This window comes from Monodon monoceros, unplaced genomic scaffold (genome assembly GCF_005190385.1).
Source record: "Monodon monoceros isolate NGI ecotype Baffin Bay Population unplaced genomic scaffold, NGI_Narwhal_1 Super_Scaffold_10, whole genome shotgun sequence".
Classification (NCBI taxonomy): Eukaryota; Metazoa; Chordata; class Mammalia; order Artiodactyla; family Monodontidae; genus Monodon; species Monodon monoceros.
In genome coordinates this window covers 1,738,582-1,763,151 of record NW_021703766.1, presented here as the reverse complement: position 1 = coordinate 1,763,151, position 24,570 = coordinate 1,738,582, and the positions used below count along the sequence as shown (strand labels likewise).

The following is a 24,570-nucleotide window of genomic DNA, read 5'->3' as shown; positions in this document are numbered from 1 at the left end:
ACCAGGATGCCTCAGCTCGGGTAGGGAACAGTGAACACAGCAACGCTCGCTCCCGTTAACGTACCGAGTGCCACTCTCTCCACATATATGTGCAAGGACTTATTTTCACGAGCCAGTGAGTATCATAAAAAATGTGTGCCAGGGGCTTCCCTGGTGGCGCAGTGGTTGAGGGTCTGCCTGCCGATGCAGGGGACATGGGTTTGTGCCCCAGTCTGGGAAGATCCCACATGCCACAGAGCAGCTAGGCCTGTGAGCCATGGCCGCTGAGCCTGCGCGTCCGGAGCCTGTGCTCCGCAACGGGAGAGGCCACAACAGTGAGAGGCCCGCGTACCGCAAAAAAAAACAAAAAAAGTGTGCCAATGGAGTCACACTGAAAAAAGTGTGTGTGCTGCCACCACCACGAGTTGATGAGTATGTTATTTTTTAAAGGAGTAGGGAACAGAGGAGCATGTGAAACGAGGCACCAGCGAGAAAGCCATCCACCCACCTTGTCTGACACGGCCCGAGGTCAGAGGAAACGCACCACCTGCGGGGCCTGCACCAGGCATCAGAGCAGTCTGGACGTCTTACCCAGAGCCTTAGCGTTTTACAACAGTGGCAGGAACTAACCTGTTCACCAAGGGTCTTCTTTTTCTGGACTGAACTAATAAGGATATTCAAGAAAGTATCAGTATAGATGATGGGCTTAAAACCCCCGGAGAACATGCCGCCAGGCTGGGCACATAAGCACTGTGGCGACACAACCAGGCACAGCAGACCTGGATGTCCCCTCAGGTCCCTCTGCAGGATGCAAGCTGCCACATGTTCCCCATCGGGCAGATTTTAAAGTTATTTTAGCCTCGTGCTTCTCAAAGTGGGGTTCCCTGGCCAGCAGCATCACCTGGAGGCTGAAGAAATGCAGATTCTCAGCCCAATCCCAGGCCAATGGAGTCACAAATCAGAGTCTGAACAAGCCTTTCAGAGGATTCTCAATAGGCTGAAGTTTGGGAGCCAATCTTAGATAGGATTGGCCACATTACTTGCAGGCCTTGGTGCAAAATAAAACTGTGGGAACCTCTGTTCAGTAATTATGAAGAATCCCACGACACTGACAACAGAGCATTAAACCAAGCTCAGGGCCCTCCTCTGCAGCTGCCCAGGCCGTTGGCCCTGGTTTAAGGGATGGGCAGCATTTTCCACGTGTATTCAGAATGGTTCTTCACATAAGGAGCCCACTCCTTACAGCTCCAGGAGACATTGTCCTCCTGTTTGTACTGACCTTGTACTCTCATGGAAGCCACCAAAAAGGATTAACTGTCTCTTCCAGGCCACCATCCGATGTCCACTCCGTCCTGAAGGACCGCCTGGTGATCTAAAATTGAACAAAAAAAAAAGAGGAGCTTGGCAGATGGCGGAAGAGTAGGACGTGGAGCTCACCTCCTCCCACAAATACCAAAATACATGTACAAGTGGAACGACTCGCACAGAACATCTACGGAACGCTGGCACAAGACCTCAGACTTCCGAAAGCACAAGAAAGCCTCCACATAACTGGGTAGAACAAAAGGAAAAAGAAAAAAAAAGTGAAAGGGGTTGTGACGGGACCTACACCCCAGAGAGGGAGCTGTGAAGGAGGAAAGGTTGCTGCACCGTAGAAAGTCCACTCATCATCAGGGAGATCAGCCTGGACAGACGGGGAGCTCTGAAGCCTCTGAGGGGAGCGCAACAGCCAGTTTGCGGAAGGCAACACGGAGAGCGCCCTGCACAGACAGTCGGTACAGCTGCCCTGCACTCCCCAGCCTGAGACGCTCATCCACAGGCACGGGGGGCGGCTGGGTGCTGAAGCTTGGGCTTCGGAGGTCAGACCCAGGGAGAGGACCAGAGCTGGCACACGGAGACAGCCTGAAGAGGCTGGACTGTGGCAACTGGGGGTGTGCTCAGAAGAAGCCTGGGCCTGTCAGAGAGGCAAGGCGCCATTGTTGGGGGGCATGTAAGGAGAGAAGGCGGACCACCATAAAAGCTTCCTTCCTTGTGCACGTGCTCTCAGTCAACAGGACACCACCTACACAAGCTCTGAGCTGGGTGTGAGCCGCCACCGCCATCATGGGCTCTAGAGGCGGGCATGGGCCATCGCCACTGTAAGACACACACAAGCAGACCCGAAGCGCTGCCCCCCGCTGTCCCGGGAGTGCACAAGCCACGACCACGAAGCCCGCGAGCAGGCCCCAAGCGCTGCCCCTGCTGTCCCGGGAGTGCACGGGCTGCTGCCACCACAAGACCCATGAAGAGGTGCAAGTGCTGCCTGCACTGTCTCCGGAGGGCATGGGCCACCACCACCAAGAGACCCGCCAGCAGGCGCCAGTCATTGTGCCCTTGCGGGAGCATGCGGGCTGCCACCGCCACTACGAGAACTGGGAGCAGGGGCCAATCGCTGCCCCCGCTGCCCAAAAGGCTCAGGGGCCGCGGCCACTGCAGGGAGACCAACAAGAGGCGCTGATCGCCGCCCCCGCCACACCAGGAGCGCACGGGCCACCGCACCTGCACGCCCCGTATCAAGGGGATAACGTCCAGCATACACTGAGGAAAGAGGCAGCAAGCATCCAGACTGAAAGCAACCCCTCAAAGCCAGACAAGATGGCGGAGTAGAGGATCGCGCTCACCTCCTCTCAAGAAAACTCCAAAATCACAGCTAACTGCTAAACAACTATCAACAAAAAAGATTGGAGGGCTTCCCTGGTAGTGCAGTGGTTAAGAATCCACCTGCCAATGCAGGGGACATGGGTTCGGGCCCGGGTCTGGCAAGATCCCACATGCGGCGGAGCAACTAAGCCCGTGCACCACAACTACTGAGCCTGCGCGCCACAACTACTGAGCCCTCGTGCCACAACTACTGAAGCCCACGAGCCACGACTACTAAAGCCCGTGAACCACAACTACTGAAGCCCGCACACCTAGAGCCCATGCTCCGCTACAAGAGAAGCCACCACAATGACAAGCCCGCACACTGCAATGAAGAGTAGCCCCCACTCACCACAACTGGAGAAAGCCTGCGCGCAGCAACAAAGACCCAACTCAGCCATAAGTAAACAAACAAACAAGCAAATTTTTTTTTAAAAGACGGGAACCTACGAAAAAAGATATTTTACACCCAAAGACAAAGAAGAAGCCACAACGAGATGGTAGGAGGGGCACTTTCACAATATAATCAAATTCCATACCCGCCAGGTGGGTGACCAACAAACTGGAAAATAATTATACGGCAGAGGCCCTCCCACAGGAGTGAGAACTCTGAGCCCCACGTCAGGGTCCCCAGCCTGAGGGTCTGGTCTCAGGAGGAAGAGCCCCCAGAGCTCTTGGCTTTCCAGGCCAGCAGGGCTTGAGTGCAGGAGCTCCACAGGACTGGGGGAAACAAGAGACTCCACTCCTGGAGGGCACACACAAGATTTCGTGGGCTATGGGACCCAGCACAAAGCAGTGACTCCACAGGAGCCTGGGACAGACATACCTGCAGGTCTTGGACGGTCTCCTGGGGAGGCAGGGATCAGCTGTGGCTCACTGTGGGGGCAAGGACACTAGCGACAGCGACAGAGGCCCCAGGGAATATGATCAACGTGAGCTCTCCTGCAGGTCACCATCTTGGCACCAAGACCTGGCCCCACCCAACAGCCAGCAGGCTCTAGTGCTGGGATGCCTCAGGCCAAACAACCAGCAGGGGAAACACAGCCCCACCCATCGGCAGACAGCCTGCCTAAAGTTGTAATGAGCTCACAGTTACCTCTAAGCACACCCCCTGACATGGGCCTGTCCACCAGAGGGACAAGACCCAGCTCCACCCACCAGTGGGCTGGCTCCAGTCCCTCCCACCAGGAAGCCAGCACAAGCCCAGCACCAACCTCACCTACCAAGGGCAGACACCAAAAACAAGAGGAACTGCAATCCTGCAGCCTGCAGAAAGGAGACCACAAACACAGAAAGTTAGACAAAAAGAGATGACAAAGAAATATGAAGGAACAAGATAAAAACCCAGAAGAACAACTAAGTGAAGTGGAGATAGGCAAGCTACCTGAAAAAGAATTCAAAGTAATTATAGTAAAGATGACCCAAGATCTCAGAAAAAGAATGGAGGCACAGACCGAGAAGATACAAGAAATGTTTAATAAAGAGCTAGAAGATTTAAAGAACAAACAGACGAACAACACAATAACTGAAATGAAAACTACACTGAAAAGAATCGACAGCAGAATAAATGAGGCAGAAGAATGAATAAATGAGCTGGACAACAGAGTGGTGGAAATTATTGCCACAGACCAGAATAAAGAAAAAAGAATGAAAAGAAATAAGGACAGCCTCAGAGACCTTTGAGGCAACATGAAACACATCAACATTCACAATATAGAACTCCTAGAAGAAGAGAGAGAAAGGGTCCAAGAAAATAGTTGAAGATATTATAGCTGAACACTTCCCTAACATGGGAAAGGAAACACTCACTCAAGTCCAGTAAGTGCAGAGAGTCCCATGCAGGATAAACCCAAGGAGGAAGACGCCAAGACACATATTAACGAAACTGACAAAAATTAAAGACAAAGAGAAAATATTAAAAGCAACAAGGGAAAAGCAACAAGTATCATACAAGGGAATCCCCATAAGGTTTTTTCAGCAGAAACTCTGCAGGCCAGAAGTGAGTGGCATGATACACTTAGTAATGAAAGGGAAAAAGCTACAACCAAGAATACTCTACCCAGCAAGGCTCTCGTTCAGATTCGAAAGAGAAATCGGAAGTTTTACAGACAAGCAAAAGCTAAGATAATTCAGCACCACCAAGCCAGCTTTACAACAAATGCTAAAGGAACTTCTCTAGGTGGAAAAGAAAAGGCCACAACTAGAAACAAGAAAATTATGAATGGGAAAGCTCACCAGTAAAGGCAAACACACAGTAAAGGTAGGAAATCACCCACACACAAATATGATATCAAAACCAGCCATCGTGAGAAGAGGAAAGTACAGATGCAGGATATAGGAAGCGTGTTTGAAATTAAGAGACCAGCAACTTAAAACAATCTTGTATATATTCAATATATAGACTGCTTTACCAAAACCTCATGGGAACCGCAAACCAAAAATCTACAATAGGTACAACAGACACACACACAAAAAAAGCAATCCAAACACAAGACTAAGATAGTCATCAAATCACAAGAGAACAAAAGACGAAGGGAAGAAAAAAGACCTGCAAAAACAAATCCAAAACAATTAACAAAATGGCAATAAGAACATACATATCGAGAATTACCTTATATGGAAATGGTTTAAAGGCTCCAAACGAAAGACAAAGACTGCCTGAATGGATACAAAAACAAGACCCATATATACGCTGTCTACAAGAGACCCACTTCAGATCTAGGGACACATACAGTTTGAAAGTGAGGGGATGGAAAAAGGTATCCCATGCAAATAGAAATCAAAAGAAAGCTGGAGTAGCAATACTCATATCAGACAAAATAGACTTTAAAATAAAGACTGTTACAAAAAACAAAGAAGGACACTACCTAATGATCAAGGGGTAAATCCAAGAGGAAAATATAACAACTGTAAATATATATATACACCCAACATAGGAGCACCTCAACATGTAAGGCAAATGCAAACAGCCATAAAAGGAGAAATTGACAGTAACACTGTAATAGTGGGGGGCTTTAACATCCCACCTACATCAATGGACAGATCATCCAGACAGAACATCAATGAGAAAACCCAGGCCATAAGTAACACGTCAGAGCATCCAAAAGCAGCAGAATACACATTCTTCTCAAGTGCACATGGAACATTCTCCAGGATAGGTCACATGCTGGGCCACAAAGCAAGCCTTGGTGGATTTAAGAAAACTGCAATCATATCAAGCATCTTTTCCGACCACAACACTATGAGATTAGAAATCAGTAACAGAAATAACTTAAAAAAATAACAATACAAACATGTGGAGGCTAAACAACATGTTATTAAACAACCAATGGATCACTGAATAAATCAAAGAGTGAATAAATAAATAACTAGAGATAAAAGACAATGAAAACACGGGAATCCGAAACCTATAGGATGTGGCAAAAGCAGCTCTAAGAAGGAAATTTACAGCAATACAATCTTACCTCAGGAAACAAGAAAAATCTCAAACAACCTAACTTACACCTAAAACAACTAGAGAAAGAAGAAGGAAACACAAAGTTAGTAGAAAAAAAAAATCATAAAGGTCTGAGCAGAAATAAATAAAACAGAGACAGAAAACAATAGCAAAGATCAATGAAACTAAAAGCTGGTTCTTTGAAAAGATAAAATTGATAAACCTTTAGCCAGACTCATCAAGAAAAAAAGGGAGAGGGGTCAAATCAATAAAATTAGAAATGAAAAAGGAGAAGTTACTACTGACACCACAAAAAATACAAAGGATCATAAGAGACTACTACAAGCAACTATATGCCAATGAAATAGACAACCTAGAAGAAATGGACAAATTCTGAGAAAGGTACAACCTTCCAAGATGGAATCAGGAAGAAATACAAAATATGAACAGACCAATCACAAGTACTGAAATTGAAACTGTGACTAAAAAACTTCTGACAAACCAAAGTCCAAGACCAGATGGCTTCACAGAGGAATTCTATCAAACATTTAAAGAAGAGTTAACACCTATCCTTCTGAAACTCTTCCCCAAAACTGCACAGGAATAAACATTCCCAAACTCATTCTATGAGTCCACCATCACCCTGACACCAAAACCAGACAAAAATACCACAAAAAAAGAAAATTACAGGCCAGTATCACTGATGAACACAGACACAAAAATTCTCAACAGAATACTAGCAAACCAAATACAACAATACATCAAAAGGATCATACACCGCGATCCAGTGGCATTTATCCCAGGGGTGCAAAAATTCTTCAATATACGCAAATCAACCAGTATGATACACATTAACAAAGTGAAAAATAAAAACCGTACGATCATCTCAATAGATGCAGAAAAAGCTTTTGACAAAGTTCAACACACAGTAATGATAAAAACTCTCCTCAAGTTTTTGAGGGAGGGAACGTACCTCAACATAATAAAGGCCATAGGCCATAGATGACCCACCCACAGCTAACATCATTCTCAATGGTGAAAAGCTGAAAGTGTTTCCTCTAAGATCAGGAACAAGACAAAGATGTCCACTCTCACCACTTTTATTCAACATAGTTTTGGAAGTCCTAGCCATGGCAATCAGAGAAGAAAAAGAAATAAAAGGAATTCAAATTGGAAAAGAAGAAGTAAAACTGTCACTGTTTGCAGATGACGTGATACTATACATAGAGAATCCTAAAGATGCTACCAGAAAACTACTAGAGCTCATCAATGAATTTGGAAAAGTTCCAGGACACAAAATTAATGCACAGAAATCTCTTGCATTCCTATACACTAACAATGAAAGATCAGAAAGAGAAATTAAGAAAACAATCCCATTTACCACCGCATGAAAAAGAACAAAATACCTAGGAATAAACCTACCTAAGGAGGAAAAAAGACCCATACCCTGAAAACTATAAGACACTGATGAAAGAAATCAAAGATGACACAAACAGATGTAAAGATATACCATGTTCTTGGACTGGAAGAATCAACACTGTCAAAATGACTATACTACCCAAAGCAATCTACAGATTCAGGGTAATCCCTATCAAATTACCAATGGTATTTTTCACAGAACTAGAAAAAAATTTTTTTTAATTTCTATGGAAACACAAAAGACCCCAAATAGCCAAAGCAATCCTGCGAAAGAAAAATGGAGCTGGAGGAATCAGACTCCCTGACTTCCCACTATGCTACAAAGCTATAGTAATCAAAACAGTATGGTACTGGCACAAAAACAGAAATATAGATCAATGGGACAGGATAGAAAGCCCCAAAATAAACCCATACACCTACGATCAATTAATCTATGACAAAGGAGGCAAGAATATACAATGGAGAAAAGACATTCTCTTCAATAAGTGGTGCTAGGAAAACTAGGCAACTACATGTAAAAGAATGAAATGAGAACATTCTCTAACACCATACACAAAAATAAACTCAAAATGGATTAAAGATCTACTGTAAGGCTGGATATGATAAAACTCTTAGAGGAAAACATAGGCAGAACACTCTGACATAAATCACAGCAATATTTGTTTTGGATCCACCTCCTAAAGAGGAATGAAAATAAAAACAAAAATAAACAAATAAACAAATGGGACCTAATAAAACTTAAAAGCTTTTGCATAGCAAAGGAAACCATTAAAAACAAAAAGACAACCCACAGAATGGGAGAAAATATTTGCAAATCAAGTGACTGACAAGGGATTAATCTCCAAAATATATACACAGCTCATGCAGCTCAATATCAAAAAAAAACAAAGAACACAATCAAAAAATGGGCAGAAGGGGCATCCCTGGTGGCGCAGTGGTTGAGAGTCCACCTGCCAATGCAGGGGACATGGGTTTGCCCCGGTCCGGAAGATCCCACATGCCACGGAGCGGCTGGGCCCGTGAGCCATGGCTGCTAAGCCTGCACGTCCAGAGCCTGTGCTCCGCAACGGGAGAGGCCCACGTACCGCAAAAAAAAAAAAAAAAAAAAGGCAGAAGACCTAAACAGACATTTCTCCAAAGAAGACAAACAGATGGCCAAAAAGCACATGAAAAGATGCTCAACATCATTAATTACTAGAGAAATGAAAATCAAAACTACAATGAGGTACACCTCACACCTGCCAGATAGCCATCATCAAAATATCTACAAAGAATGAATGCTGGAGAGGGTGTGGGGAAAAGGGAACCCTACTACACTGTTGGTGGGAACGTAAACTGGTGCAGCCACTATGGAGAACAGTATGGAAGTTCCTCAAAAAACTAAAAATAGAGCTACCATATGACCCAGCAATCCCACTCCTGGGCATATATCCAGAGAAAACAATAATTCAAAAAGATACATGCACCCCAGCGTTCACTGCAGCTCTATTTACAATAGCCAGGACATGGAAGCAACCTAAAAATCCACTGACAGAGAAATAGATAAAGAAGATGTGGTATGTATATACAATGGAATATTACTCAGCCATAAAAAAGAATAACATAATGTCAGTTGCAGCAACATGGATGGACCTAGAAATTATCATACTAAGTGAAGTAAGTCAGACAGGGACAAATATCATATGGTACCACTTATATGTGGAATCTAAAAATATAATAATAATACAAATGAACTTATCTACAAAGCAGAAACAGACTCACAGACTTCAAAAAAAAGTGATGGTTACAAAGGGGAAACGTGGAGGGGGGAGGGATAAATTAGGAGTTTGCAATTAACATATACACACTACTATATGTAAAATAGATAATCAACAAGGACCTACTGTATAGCACAGGAAACGCTACTCAATATTCTGTAATAACCTATACAGGAAAAGAATCTGAAAAAGAATGGATATATGTATATGCATAACTGAATCACTTAGCTGGACACCTGAAACTAACGCAGCACTGTAAATCAACTATACTCCACTATAAAAGAAAAATTAAATTAAAAATAAAAAAGAACCACTTTTTACACCAATTTATTCTGTAAGCACTTACTGGGTACCATCAAATTTGACCACAAGCTACCAAAACCATCCTGAGTATAACTAACTATTATAAACTCTAGAATAAAACAGAAGAAAATCTCTATGACCTTGGCACAGATATAGATAGAAGCTAACAAACTGGACTCCATCCAAATAAAAATCTTCAGCTCTTCAAAATAAACCATTAAAAAATAAAAAGGCAAGTGACGGACTGGGAGAAGTATTTGCAAATATACATCTGCAAGTGACCTGTATCCAGAATATATAAAGAACCCTTACTACCTTATCAGTAAGATAAACAACCCAATAAAAACACAGGCAAGGGCTTCCCTGGTGGCGCAGTGGTTGGGGGTCCGCCTGCCGATGCAGGGGACGCGAGTTCGTGCCCCGGTCCGGGGGAATCCCGCATGCCGCAGAGCGGCCGGGCCCGTGGGCCATGGCCGCTGGGCCTGTGCGTCCGGAGCCTGTGCTCTGCGGCGGGAGAGGCTGCGGCGGGAGAGGCTGCGGCGGTGAGAGGCCTGCGTACCGCAAAAAAAAAAAAAAAAAAAAACCACAGACAAAAGATCTGAACAAAAAGTTCACAAAAGATATGAAAACAAAATTCACAAAAGATAGAAAAATTACGTATAGACATACAGACGACTAACATAAATATGAAATGTGGTCAAGGTCATTAGATGTCAGCTGTTTAATACCAGAAGTGAGCTCCTCCCTGCACCCCCCCCCCGGGGGGGGGGGCCTGAGACAAAAGATGGCACCCAGAGCTATGAGGCCAGGAAGCGCTGGAGTTCGCTCCCCCTCCCCCTCTCTGCTGTGGGGAGGGTGAAAACGGGACAACAGCTTCTCACAACTGCCACACACAGACTCAGCACACAACCTAGCAATGTGACACCAGACATCTATTCAAGAGAAATGAGAACACAGGTTCACACAGACACCTCCACGTGTTCAGAGAAGTTTTACTAACGGCTGTCCAAAGCTGGAAGCGGTGGAAAGTGCTCCGAGTACACAGATACACAAGGTGTGGTGTGTTCGTCAGAACACGCGTCTGCCATGGAAAGGCGCCATCTACTGACACACACCACGACATGGGCGGTCTCAAATACACCACGGACGAGGGAAGCAGGGAGACGGAGGAGCGCGGACTGGGTGACTCCACTTGTAAGAGAGCAGCTGCCTGGGGCCCAAGCTTAGGAGGGAACTGACTGCAAAGGGGCAGAAAGGAACTTTGCAGGGTGATGGAACGTTCTGTTTCGGGTATGGGGGTGGCTACACAGGTACATATAGTTGCTGAAATTCATCTAACTGTACACATAAAAGGTATACATTTTATAGAATGTAACTGTATCTCAATAAAACGGATATAAAAATACACAGCAATAAAAAAACAGGAAAAGGGACGTCCCAGCTTCTGGTTCAGCATATAAGGAGCCTGGAAGTTGCTACTCTGTCCTATAAAAAGCTAAACAGACTGAAAAATCCACAGTTCTTGATCTGTAAGAGAGGTGAGGACACAGGGAACACTGCTGCCCACAGACTGGAGAGACGGGCAGTGGCACAGCGTTGTGCTCGGGGCAGGGGGGACACACACAAGCAGAAACCCCGGAAGGAACCAGTGCTGGGGTAGAAACCAGGGTAGAAACCCTAGCTCAGCTGGAGGCCCAGTGCAGACAACTCTGAGAGTGGGAAGCCCCAGGTGGACCTCATCACCAGGGTACCCACAATATTGTAAGATTTACCGCCAGGGGCTCGACCAAAGTCCCACAGTAAATATCAGAGAAAAACCCCTCGTGCCTCTGGCAGGGGTAGAGGAAAAGGAACCACTTGGAGAGACATCAGAGCCCTGTTCTTAACAAGGCCGGCCCTCGAGGGAAACTAGTTAACCACAGCCTAAGCTGCTACGTATTAACAGAGCCAAAATGACCTGGAGGAAGAGATATACCCAACTCCAGCCCACTCCAGGCACCCTGTCCCACCTAAGGGGATGGAAAAAACTGAGAAACACTGGAGAAGTTCATGGTCCAGAGGCACAGGCTTCACTAGAAGACCTAAACCCAATCAAAGGACTAGCGAACGCTTCCCGTCCCCCCTCATCACCAGCGACCTATTTACAGCAGTTCCTTTAACAGATACATCATGTCCTGCAATCGAGAAAAAATTACAAGGCATACTAAAAGCAAAAAACACAATTTGAAGAGACAAGTGTCACAACCAGACATGGCAGGAATGCTGGAATTCTCAGACCAGAAATTTGAAACTATGTTTAATATGCTAAGGGTTCAAATGGACAAAGTAGACAGGATGCGGGGGCAGATGGGCAATGTAAGCGGAGATGGAAGTCCTAAGGAAGAACCAAAAAGAAAGCCTAGCCGTGAAAACCACAGTGACAGAAATGAAGAATGCCTTTGATGGGCTTGTAGTTAGACTGGACACAGCTGAGGAAAGAATCACCCAGCTAGAGGATATCTCAATAGAATTCCTGAAAACCAAAAAGCAAGGAGAAAAAGACTGGAGGGAAAAAAAGAACAGAATATCCAAGGACTGTGGGACAACCACACAAGGTGTAATGTACATGTAATGGGACTATTAAAAGGAGAAGAGAGCAAGGAACAGAAGAAATATTTGAAATAACACTTATTGAGAATTTCCCCAAGTTAAATTCAGACACCAAACTACAGACCCAGGAAGCTCAGAGGATGCCAAGCAGGATAAATGCCAAAAACTACACCTTGGTATATATCATTTTTAAATGATAGAAAATCAAAGATAAAGAAAGTATCCTGAAAGAAACCAAGGGAAAAAACACCTCACCTATAGAGGAACACAGATAACAATTACATCCAACTACTCCCCAGAATCCATGCAAGCAGGAAGAGACTGGAAATATCTAAAGTGCTGAGAGAAAAAACCCCATCACCTAGAATCCGTCAAAAGTGAAGGAGAAATAAAGCCTTTATGAGACAAATAAAAATTGAGAGAATTTGTTGCCAGTAGACCTGCCTTACAAGAAATGTTTAAGGAAGTTCTTCAGAGAAAAGGAAAACAATATAGGTCAGAAACTTAACTGATCATACAGGTAACAGTTTGTTTAAAATAATAATGGCAACAATGTATTCAGTTATGTTTGCTTTTGTGCCTGTGTGCGTGAGTGTGTGTATACATGTATATGCCTCTAAGGAATATATATTTGTGTGTGTATACTCACATATGTGTACATATAAGTGAAATGAATGACACAATGATACAAGGGATTGGAAAAAGAAATTAGGATTATCTTGTTCTTACAAGGTACTCACACCACCTGTGAAGTGGTATAGTGTTATTTGAAAGTGGACTTGGATTAGTTATAAATGTATACTGCAAACTATAGGGCAACCACTTAAAAAAGTAAAAAAGAAAGTATAACTGATATGCTAAGAAAGGAGAAAAAATGGAATTATAAAATGCTCTATTAAAACCATAAAAGGCAAAAAAAAAAAGAGTGGAGGATAAAAACAGGAACAAATAACAAGGGCAACAAATGGAAAACTATAACAAACATGGTAGATACTATATCAGTAATCACTTTGAATGTCAATGGTTTAAATGCACCAATTAAAACACAGACACTATCGGAGAGGATCAAAACACAAGACCCAATTACATGTTATCTACAAGAAACCCACTTTAACTATAAAGACATATATGGATTAAAAGTAAACGGAATGGGGACTTCCCTGGTGGCGCAGTGGTAAAGAGTCCATCTGCCAATGCAGGGGACACGGGTTCAAGCCCTGGTCTGGGAAGATCCCACATGCTGCAGAGCAGCTAAGCCCGTGGGCCACAACTACTGAGCCTGCGCTCTAGAGCCCGTGAGCCACAGCTACTGAGCAACCCCCACTTGCCACAACTAGAGGAAGCCTGCACACAGCAACAAAGACCCAATGCAGCCAAAAATAAATAAATTAAAATAAATAATTTTTTTAAAAAAGGAAATGGATGAAGAAAGATATACCATGCTAACAATGATCAAAGGAAAGTAACAGTAGCTATATTAATTTCAGATGGGGCCGACTTCAAAGCAAGGAAAGTTGTCAGGGATAAAAGGGGCATTACATAACGATAAAGGAGTCAATTCTCTAAGAATACATAACAATTTTTAACAGGTATGCACCTAAGAACAGAGTGTCAAACTACATGAGGCAAAAACTAACCAAAGTGCAAGGAAAAACAGATGAATCCATTATCATTGCTAGAGAATTCAATGCCCCCCTCTCAAAAATGGACAGATAGATACAGCAAGCAGAAATCAGTAAGGATATGGTTGAACTCAACAACCATCAATCAAGTGGATAAAACTGACATCTACAGACTACTTCGTCCAACAACAGCAGAACACACATTTTTCTCAAGCTCACAAAGAACATTCACCAAGTCAGACTCCATTCTGGGCCATAAAACACATTGTAACAACATTAAAAGTATAGAAATCATATAATGTCTACTCTTAGACCATGATAGAATTAAACCAGAAATCCGTAACAAAAAAAAATAACTGGAAAATCCCAAAAAAGGTAGAAATTAAACAACACACTTCTAAATAACACATGGGCCAAAGAATAATTATCAAGGGAAATTATTAAATATTTTAAGTCAGATGGAAATGAAAAGACAACTTACCAAAATTTGTGGGATGCCGTGATAGCAGTGCTTAAAGGGAAACTTATAGGGTTGAATGCACATATAAGAAGATCTAAAATCAATAATCTAAGTTTCCACCTTAGGAAACTAGAGAAAGAAGAGGAAATTAAACCCAAAGTAAGCAGAAGAAGAAAAAAAAAAGAATTATAGCAGAAATTAATGAAATTGAAAACAGGAAATGAATAGAGAAAAAATGAACAAAACGAAAAGCTGGTTCTTTGAAAAGATTGATAAAATCAATAAATCCCTAGCCAAGTTAAGAAAAAAAGAGACAGGATACAAAGCACTAATATCAGAAATGAGGGCTTCCCTGGTGGTGCAGTGGTTATGAATCCGCCTGCCCAGGCAGGGGACATGGGTTCGAGCCCTGGTCCAGGAAGATTCCACATGCCGTGGAGCAACTAAGCCCGTGCACCACAACTACTGAGCCTGTGCTCTACAGCCCGTGACCCACAACTACTGAGCCTGCATGCCACAACTACTGAAGCCCGTGTGCCTAGAGCCCGTGCTCCACAACAAGAGAAGCTACCACAATTAGAAGCCCACGCACGGCCACTTGCCGCAACTAGAGAAAGCCCGCGCACAACAATGAACACCCAACAGAGCCAAAAAATAAATAAATTTAATAAATTTTAAAAAATGGCTTCCCTGGTGGTGCAGTGGTTGAGAGTCTGCCTGCCGATGCACGGGGCATGGGTTCGTGCCCTGGTCCGGGAAGATCCCACATGTCGCGGAGCGGCTGGGCCCGTGAGCCATGGCCGCGGAGCCTGTGCGTCCAGAGCCTGTGCCTCGCAACGGGAGAGGCCACAACAGTGAGAGGCCCGTGTACCGCAAAAAAAAAAAAAAAAAAAAAAAAAGACCCAGTGCAACCATAAATAAATTAATTAATTTATAAATTTATAAAAAAAAAGAAATGGAAGAGAGGACATCACTACAGATCACATGGAAATTAAAATGAAAATAAAGGAATACTGTGAACAATTCTATGCCCACAAATTTGACAGCCTGTATGAAATGGACTTCCTTCAAACAATTGTCAAAACCCACACAAGAAATAAACAATCTGAATAGACCTATGTCTATTAAGTAAAAGTAATCAATAATTAATAACCTTCCAAAACAGAAAGCCACAAGACCCAGAAGGGTTCACTGGTGAAATCTACCAAACATTTAAGGAAGAAATTATACCAATCCTCTACAATCTCTCTGAGGAGAGCTTCTAGCCTCTATCCAGCATTACCCCAAGGACGAAACCAGACAAAGACATTATAAGAAAACTATAGGCCAATATCTCTTGTGAACATAAATGCAAAAATCCTCGACAAAATATTAGCAAACTGAATCCACAAAATATAAAAAGAAGTATACACTATGACCACGTGGAATTTATCCCGGGTAAGCAGGGCTGGTTCAAGGTTTGAAAATCAATATAAGCCATCACATTTGACAGACTAAAAATGAAACATCACATGATCATATCAACAGTTGAAAAAAAGCATTTGACAAAATCTAATATCCATTCATGATAAAAACTCTCAGTAAACTTGGAATAAAGGGGAACTTTTCCAACTTGATAAAGATCTACCAAAAAAACTACAGCTAAAGTCATACTTAATGATGAGAAACTTGAGGCTTTCCCACTAACAGCAGGTACATGGTAAGGATATTCTCTCTCACCACTCCTTTTCAACTTCGTACTGAAAAGTTCTTGCTAACACAATACGGCAAGAAATGGAAATAAAATGTATACACGTTGGGAAGAAACATAAAAACTCTCTTTGTTCACAAATGACATGATCATCTATGTGGAAAATACTTAAGAACTGACAGGAAAACTTCTGGAACTAGTAAGCATTTATAGCAAGGTTCTAGGCAACAAAGTTAATATGCTAAAGTCAATTGCTTTCCTATAAACCAGCAACGAACAAGTGAAATTTGAAATTAAAAGCAGTATTGTTTACATTAGCACTACAACATGAAATACTTAGGTACAAACCTAACAAAATATACATAAAATCTATATGGGGAAAACTGCAAAATTCTGATGAAGAAAACCAAAGAACTAAGTAAATGGAGGGACATTCCGCGTTCATGGATAAGAAGACTCAGTATTGTCAAGGTGTCAGTACTTCCCAACTTGATCTATAGATTCAACAGTCCCAATCAAAATCCCAGTAAATTATTTCATGGATATCAACACACGAATTCTAAAGTTTATATGGAAAGCCAAAAGACACAGAATAGTCAACACGATCTTGAAGGAGAAGAACAAAGTTGGAGGACTGACGTTACCTGACTTCAAGACTTACTATAAAGCTACAGTAATCATGACAGTGTGGTGTTGGTGAACGAGTAAACAGGGAGATCAATGGAAGAGAATAGACAACCCAGAAACAGAGTTCCATAAATACAGTCAACTGATCTCTGACAAAAGAGCAAAGGCAATACAATGGAGCTAAGACAGTCTCTTCAACAAATGGCGTCGCAACAACTGAACATCCACATGCAGAAGAATGAACCTGAACACAGACCTTTGGCAAAAAATACTCAAAATGGACCACAGGCCTACATGTAAAGTAACTGATAGATAAGCTGGACCTATAAATGTAAAACTTCTGCTCTGCAGAAGACAGTGTCAAGAGAATTAAAAGTCACAGTCTGGGAGAAAATATTTGCAAAAAACACATCTGATAAAGGACTATTATCCAAAATACACAAACAACTCTTAAAACTCAACAGTAAGGAAACAACCTGATGTGAAAAGAGCTGACGTGTGGTCACCTGGGCACCCTCACCACGTACCTCTGCCCACCCTGTTTTGCGCTGGTGCTATCTCAATCTCGCTCTCCCACCTACACAATCCAACCATGACGTCAAGGCTGCAAAAGATGGTTACAACCTGAGCTGCCCAGTCCAGGACTTCTCTCTACAAGGCATTATTCTCCATTTATTTCCACAAAGCTTTCCCCCAAACCAGGTGCCCTAAAATAAATACAACACAAAGACTCTCAAAATGAAAGAGAAGCTTGAGCTGCCCAACCCAGCGTCTCCCCACTAGCAAATCTCAGATGAACATTTCATCACACACTGCTATGAGGACCTCCAGGATCTTCCCTTATTCCAACCTAGAAAAAATTCCATTCTTCTCACCTTTCTTGAAATGCTTGAACATCCTAGTCTCTCTCCCCTAATGCCCTCAGCTTATTAACTTCCCTTTTAATGTGTCATTCAAACCAACCACGGTACTCACCCATGGAAAGTCAACCAAAAATCACCAGTTCCTATTCCTGAAGACTACATCCTGCCAATCTCATCTTTAAGCATCAGCCTTGGAGTCGCCTCACCACATGTAGATGACTACCGGCGTTTCAACTTACTAAATACTTCTCTTCTACTAGCAAGGGCAGCTTCTTTAAATGCTACATTTATATGCAACCTACAAGGAAAACTTATCCCACTTCAATTTCATCTTGCTAGATTTGGTCCACAAAGAGAATTTTGGATGCTGAACTGCCAACCAATTTATTTGCTTTTCTTCCTAGTTTTGTATTTTTTTAAATTTATTTATTATTTATTTAAAAAATTTTTTTGGCTGCCTTGGGTCTTCATTGCTGCGCGCAGGCTTTCTCTAGTTGCGGTGAGCGGGGGCTACTCTTCCTTGAGGGACACGTGCTTCTCATTGCGGGGCTTCTCTTGTTGCAGAGCACGGGCTCTGGGCGCACGGGCTTCAGTAGCTGTGGTGCACGGGCTTAGTTGCTCCACAGCATGTGGGATCTTCCCAGACCAGGGATCGAACCCGCGTCCCCTGCATTGGCAGGTGGATTCTTAACCACTGTGCCACCGGGAAGTCCTTTCCTAGCTGTTTATCACCCACAAATCTAGTAAGCATGTTTTCTTTTCCAAATTCATGATAAAAATCCCAGACGGACAAGGTTCAGGAGGGTCTGCACCACGCCACGACATCACCACCACAGGTTCACGCCGTCACTGGGCACTGACCCTGCCTGTGCACTCTGCACGGTGAGAGCAGCACTCTCCTCGGAGCTGGCCCCACTCCACAGGCTGAAGCGGCTGGCACGACTTTTCCATGTCCCGAGACTGGGTGCCGAGGAGACAAGCCACAGTGTACAGCTGCACAACAGAGAAGGTGAATGAGAAGACCACCACCGTGCCGGGCAAGCAACAAACCCCCCTTCTGAGAAACTGTCTGTTACGGTACTTTACAAGTACAACCTGGGAAACAGGTTTTCTTTCAAAAACTAATAGGTTTGCTTCCAATTCTACTTCAAAAAAAGGTACACAGGAGAGCCCAAAACGCTCCCAATGTTACTCCAGTAACCGTGAATGGAATGGCCCAGTGACCTATGGAAACAGCACCAGCGAGCCAAGTGATCTCTAGATGACTCCCCAGAGCCGAGATGGCCAGGTTAGGGCCTCCTGCAGCCTCTGGCCACAAATCTCATGGGTGTTCTGTCCTTTGGTGAGCCAGGCATTAAGGACTCAATTAACTTTCTGTGGCAGCAGCCAAGTACCACTGTGTTTTGTAACCAAAAAGGGAAATGTTTTCTATAAAAAGACTCCATATACCCCTTTAGAAAATAAAGCTACCCAAAAAAGCCTGTTTATATTTGAATCTCCAACAGGCACTTTTCAACTGCCGTCACTCCTAAATATGGAGTCTTAAAAAATTAACATGTCCTACTCAGCCAGCTCTATAAGCAGCGCAAAAATACATGTGTACTGTCGTGGGAGTGAGTGCTTCCAGCGCATCTGAGCTGCGTGCAGAGCAGCGCTGCGGCAGGGCACACTGCCACTCAGCATCACCCAGGCCCCTTCCAGCCAGCTGCTGTGGTGACATTTACAGAAGACGCACACGCGTCTAATAGCTCCATGGGCTTCGGGTACAAACAGAGTGTTAAGCACTCAGTATGCAAATGCTTCCCTGAGTTATCTGAAAGCTTACACCTTACAAAAGATACACCATAGTACCATGCTGTTCCCGAGATATTTACTGAGCAAAGGAAAAATTTCTCTCACCAACCCAGAGATTCAAGGCCACACAGGCCGACCTGACGGGGAACTTAGTCTAGTGGCCCATCCTCAGAAAAGGAAAGGGTCCTCCTCCAAGAATGGTTCCGACGTGGAGAGCAGGCAACGCAGGCAAGAGCATCTCTCCCTTCATCAAACAGGGCACCTTCAGAATTCAGCGCCACTTTTCCAAGTACCACTAAACAACAAATTTGGGACTTAGTATTTACTCACATTGCACAGAATAACTAGTAGCAGTCTCTAGAATCCAGGCAGCCTATCAAACTGTGCCCTTCTACCTTAACTATTACTATTAGTAACGAAACCATTTGGGGAGTGTTTATATATAATAACCCTACCATAGCAGAGTCTGCGCTGTGAGAGACTGAGCAGGCAGGCAAATGCTGAGTCCTGCCTTTGGTGTCGAACTGCCCTCAGACTCACACGGGTGCACATACACCTAAACACAGCCCACTCTCCTCCCCGACCTCCTGGAGGAGATGCAGCGGGGAACAGGGGGAGAGGCTGTGTATGGTATAAAAATAAAAACTCGATTAGTAGACAGAATCTGTGTTACCAAATCAGGCCTTTTTTTTGTTGTTTTTTTTAAATCAGGTCAGTTGTGCAGGCACGTCCCACCGAAGACAGACACTGCAGGGAATCTCAAAACATCTGTTAAAGTTGGTCACACTCGTCCAATGTAAACCAGGAGGCTGTGCTGACATTTAAGCTCTGGTCTTCTTCACGTTAGTAACACTACGACCTTTCCTCTCATTTTCAAACTGTTATGATGTCAATTAAATGTTGCAAGAATGGAGAATGTGCATAAAGGAAGACAATACAGACTCCTAAGGGTCTGCTCGTTGTAAACAGTGCTACAGATGAAACCCGAGAAGGGCAAAATTGAAAGACAAAGCGGATGCCTGGGAATCAATCACCCTGCCCTCCCACGAGAAAAACCTGCTTAAAAGCCCACAAAGGGACTACATATACCACATGCTGATTTAACTCTGCCTCTGCCGGCCTTTACTGTTATGTAACCTTTTCTTGGTCTCAGTCTCCCCAAACGTAAAACTACCCCCACGGGAGTGAAGAATGTTTCCTAAAAAATGAATGCACAGAATTCCCTGGTTAGGACTCGGTGCTCTCACTGCCAAGGGTGAGGGTTCAAAACCTGGCCAGGGAGCTAAGATCCCGCAAGCCGTGCAGCATGGCAAAAAGAATGCAGAGTGCCGGGCCAAGTCCTGGAGACTGAATAAATTCGGTTCACAGTGACCTCTTCCTGCACTTTTCGCATGATTTGAGCTCACACCGTGTGGATTCCCCCAGACTCAGTGATCTTCCCCAGAAATAGCAATATCAGCCTTCATTTTGGCTGAAGCGCCTTCCCTTTTCTTTTAGGTCAGTAAGAAAAAATTACAGAGGAGACAGCAGCCATTGTGTCTGCCTATTAATAACCAAGCCCAGTTCCCAGTGGCGGCAGCTCCAAGGCAAAACCCCACGTGCTGTAACCCAGCCCCCAGGATCGATAGACCAACTTCAGTAATTAGTCGGCCTGCTTCCGCTGCTACACCGGGCCTCGTCAATTAAGCATGCACAGCCCTGCCAAACAACAGTGGGGCGAGCTTTCATTGTGGAATAAGTAGTAAATTACAAAAGCAATACCCACACCGTTTTTCATTGTTAAGGATCTAAGAGGCATTTTACATGAGTTCTCTTACTTCTGAAAAGGCAGCCGACGTTTTCACATTAGTGAACAGTGCTCAAAATATGCATGAGATGCGCCAGTAGGCGAGGCCTCCAGCTGTGATCCAGGGCCGCCTGGATCAAGGTCCCTAAGGGGGGTGGGAAGGGGTTACTGTCAAATGCAGATTCCTGAGCCCCATCTTAAAGCGGCTCTGAATCAGACTTGATGTTTAGGGGGACGAGGACAGGAACATGCATTTTCAGAGCTCCCTAGGTGCTAATCGGTGCAAGGAAGCCCAAGAATCACCCAGAGAGGTATCCTCTCAGCTCTGAGCCATCTCCCCAGGCTGACAAGTCTCCCAGCCACTCCACCACCGGCTCTTGCTGTGAAACCTTGGAAGTTCTTTAAGACACCCCCTCCAAAGTGCAGACAGGGCAGCCACCCCGCGGACTAAGTATGTGCTACACTGTGAAGCGAGGGTGGTCCCTGAGAACAAGTAAGAACTGCCCCAGACAAAACACCTGTGCGCTGCAGACAGCTGTGCCCACCAGTGCCTGGGGAGAAAGTCAGACCCGGGGACAAGGCTCCAGGAACACATGCCCTCTGACTTTGAAACTCTACCTCTGGGCCGGTTTAAATGTTTCTGGAGGATAAAAAATAAACCTAACTGAGACTCCTATGAGGAGAGAAGTGAAATGTTCCCGACTGGGAAGGCTAAGGATTAGACAGATGTCAATTCTCCCTAGGTGAAATCGACAAACTGCGATCCAATCGAAATCCCACTGGAACGTTTATAAAACAGAACTTGAGCATTCTGAAGCTCTTATGAAAAAAAATGAGTGGGGCTTCCCTGGTGGCACAGTGGTTAAGAACCCACCTGCAAATGCAGGGGACTCAGGTTCCAGCCCTGGTCCAGGAAGATCCCACATGCCGTGGAGCAACTAAGCCCATGCACAACTACTGAGCCTGCGCTCTAGAGCCCGTGAGCTGCAACTACTGAGCCCACGAGCCACAACGACTGAGGCTGCACACCACAACTACTGAAGCCCGCGCACCTAGAGCCCGTGCCCCACAACAAGAGAAGCCACCGCAATGAGAAGCCCACGCACCCCAACGAAGAGTAGCCCCCGCTCGCCACAACTAGAGAAAGCCCACAGGCAGCAACGAAGACCCAATGCGACCAAATATTAAAAAAATATAAAAATTAAAAAAAAATGAGTGCATGACAAAGAAATGTTTTAAGTAAATGAGAAAAACCTTCCTGCTATCCAAATAAACCACAGAGCTATAGCGATTAAAATGGAGCAATACTAGAACAGGTGGGAAGAGAAGATCAAGGAATCAGAAGAAAACCCGGAAACATCCAGACCCTTCTGGACTGCGTGTGTGCACGCATGTGTGCCTGCACCGGCTCTCTGGCCCAGTCTGCAGGCACACGTGCATGCACACACACTCAGGCACGTGCTGCTCTGTATCTTAGGTTTCTGCACAAGCTTTTTTGTACAACATGAGAGGGAACATTTCTTTAGGGTATACTCCTAACAGTGCACATGGGGTCGAGGGGCAGGCGCAAGCAACAGGACGCTGGAACCACAGGTGCTGCGGGCGACACTTCAGCCAGCGGGAGGGACCCCTGCTTGCCCAGCCCTCGCCGCCTGACAGTCCGGCCTTCCGTGTGAGCCACTCGTGCTGCCTTCTCACGTCCAGCCGCTTGCTGCTCACTACTCTACACAAAGTCTCTATTCTGAACATGAGCTCGCTTCACGCTGTAAACCTGTCACCACTCCCACACTTTCCTGGTGGCATCATTCCTGATACAAAAACCTTAACATTTCCCATGGTCAGACAGTCACCCTCTTGTGGCTTCCGGTGTGTGACTCACTCAGGGAACCTTCCCTGAGACGTGCTTGCTCCTTACACACAGTGGCTGCAGACACTGTAACAGCAAGGAACGGGCCACACAGGGCGCACCTTCCTCGCTGGTCTCACAGAACACGCTGGGGCAGGGCAGGGGAAGGGGTGTGGCTGCGCGCATGCCCAGGCACCGAGCCCAGCGCCCACGACGGCAAAGGGGAACGGAGGTCGTCACCCCACAGTATCTCTCACACACAGCTGCCGATTTCTTGCATCCCACCAGGGGCCTTAAAAACAGAGGCAGCCTCGAACACCACGCACCCGGGGACCGCAGGCACGCGAAGCAGCAGAAGCACAGAAGCTGAGCTGGCCGTCTAAAATCTCCCGGCAAACACGGTAAGAGGGGAAGCCAGGGGCAGACCTCCGTGCCCCAACTTTCAGCCCCGCAGGGACCACGGGCTCTGGTGAAATGCACCGCCGCACCCTGGCCACAGAAGAGAACAGCTCAGCGCAGCTCTGCCCGGCTGCCCATCTCCCCACCGAGAACCAGAGATGACGGCCCAGAAGGTAGGCTCAAAAAAAAGATGCTGTGGACAAAAAAGACAAAAAATAAAGCGCCTAACCCTTTCCCTGCCACACCACTCTATCCAGGCTAGAACAGGGGTGCCGAGAAAGGCAGCTCAGTTCTGTCTCTGCCCCTTCACATTAGCATTTCGCAGGTTCCCCAGTATACCTTTAGGAATTCTCCCACTTTAATTACAATCAGCAAAAAAGTAATGAGAGACCTGCTCATCAGGAACGACTTCTGACTTAGGACAGAGGCCTCGCATGCCGAGCAGGCGCAACCAGGCCGACGACGCCGGGACGCAGCTCACGACGCGCAGTGAGGCGGGGCTCGGGACAGCAGGCCCGGCGAGCTCTGCAAAGGGCACTGACTGCACAGCACTAGGGCCTCCCTGCTTCCCTGGAGCCAACACCTGCAATACCTGTCACAGAAGCGGAAAGGTCTGGAGGCCACGAGAAAGCACGCGCCACAGCACAGCCCGGCAGGGCACTGCGGGACAGCCCACAACATGCCACCACCATCAACACCAGGCCCCACGGGTGCTGCAGGCCCCACGGGGCCGTTCACCGTCCCTCACCCATACGCTACAGGCAAAAGCTACCAAAGCTGACAAAAATGCAACGAAAACATCAAGAACCAATTCGCCAGAAGTGAACAAAGACATAACAACTGGATTTTGAAAAGAATAACTGAAGCAAAGCAAGAAAGACAAAAAAGGGTACATGCTCTGGGCCTGAACACTCTTTAAATTACGGGGAAAATGAAAATGACTAGGTCTCAACATATACACAATGAAATCAATTTTTAATATGAAAAGTTCTTAGTTGCCATGCCTTTCCCAAAGCAAGTAAGACAAGAAGATGCAGGCGGCGCTCGGGAGAGCACACCAAGGCTCACCCTGGGTCCAACTTTACTAGGACTGCTCTCCAGAGCTTCCCCGGCAGCTTAGCGAGCTTGGGAATCTCTGAGCACCTTCCAATCACTCTCACGGTCAACTCTTCACACGGTTAGTCTAACACTCCAGGCTGGAAGCCGATCTGAGCAGGCCGACAGCCGGGTGTTCACGGGCTCCTAAAAGGCCCCTCAGGGGACCACGGAGCACACCCTCCAGAGACCTCCCTCGGATGCAAGTCCCGGGACCTGACAGCAG

General features: G+C 45.4%; 1 protein-coding gene across 7 annotated transcripts in view; it reads right to left on the bottom strand.

Annotated features, from left to right (window-relative positions):
• The window catches only part of KLHDC4 (kelch domain containing 4), a 63,273-nt gene that overhangs the window by 24,916 nt on the left and 13,787 nt on the right, over positions 1-24,570 (bottom strand). For 6 of the 7 annotated variants that reach the window (XM_029242711.1, XM_029242701.1, XM_029242738.1 and 3 more), the window contains one exon: positions 1,259-1,351. In XM_029242711.1, the coding sequence (XP_029098544.1) occupies positions 1,259-1,351 (93 nt within the window). Of the gene's footprint in view, positions 1-1,258; positions 1,352-18,285; positions 18,554-24,570 lie in introns of those variants that run through there. The other variant, XM_029242747.1, reaches the window with a different exon arrangement.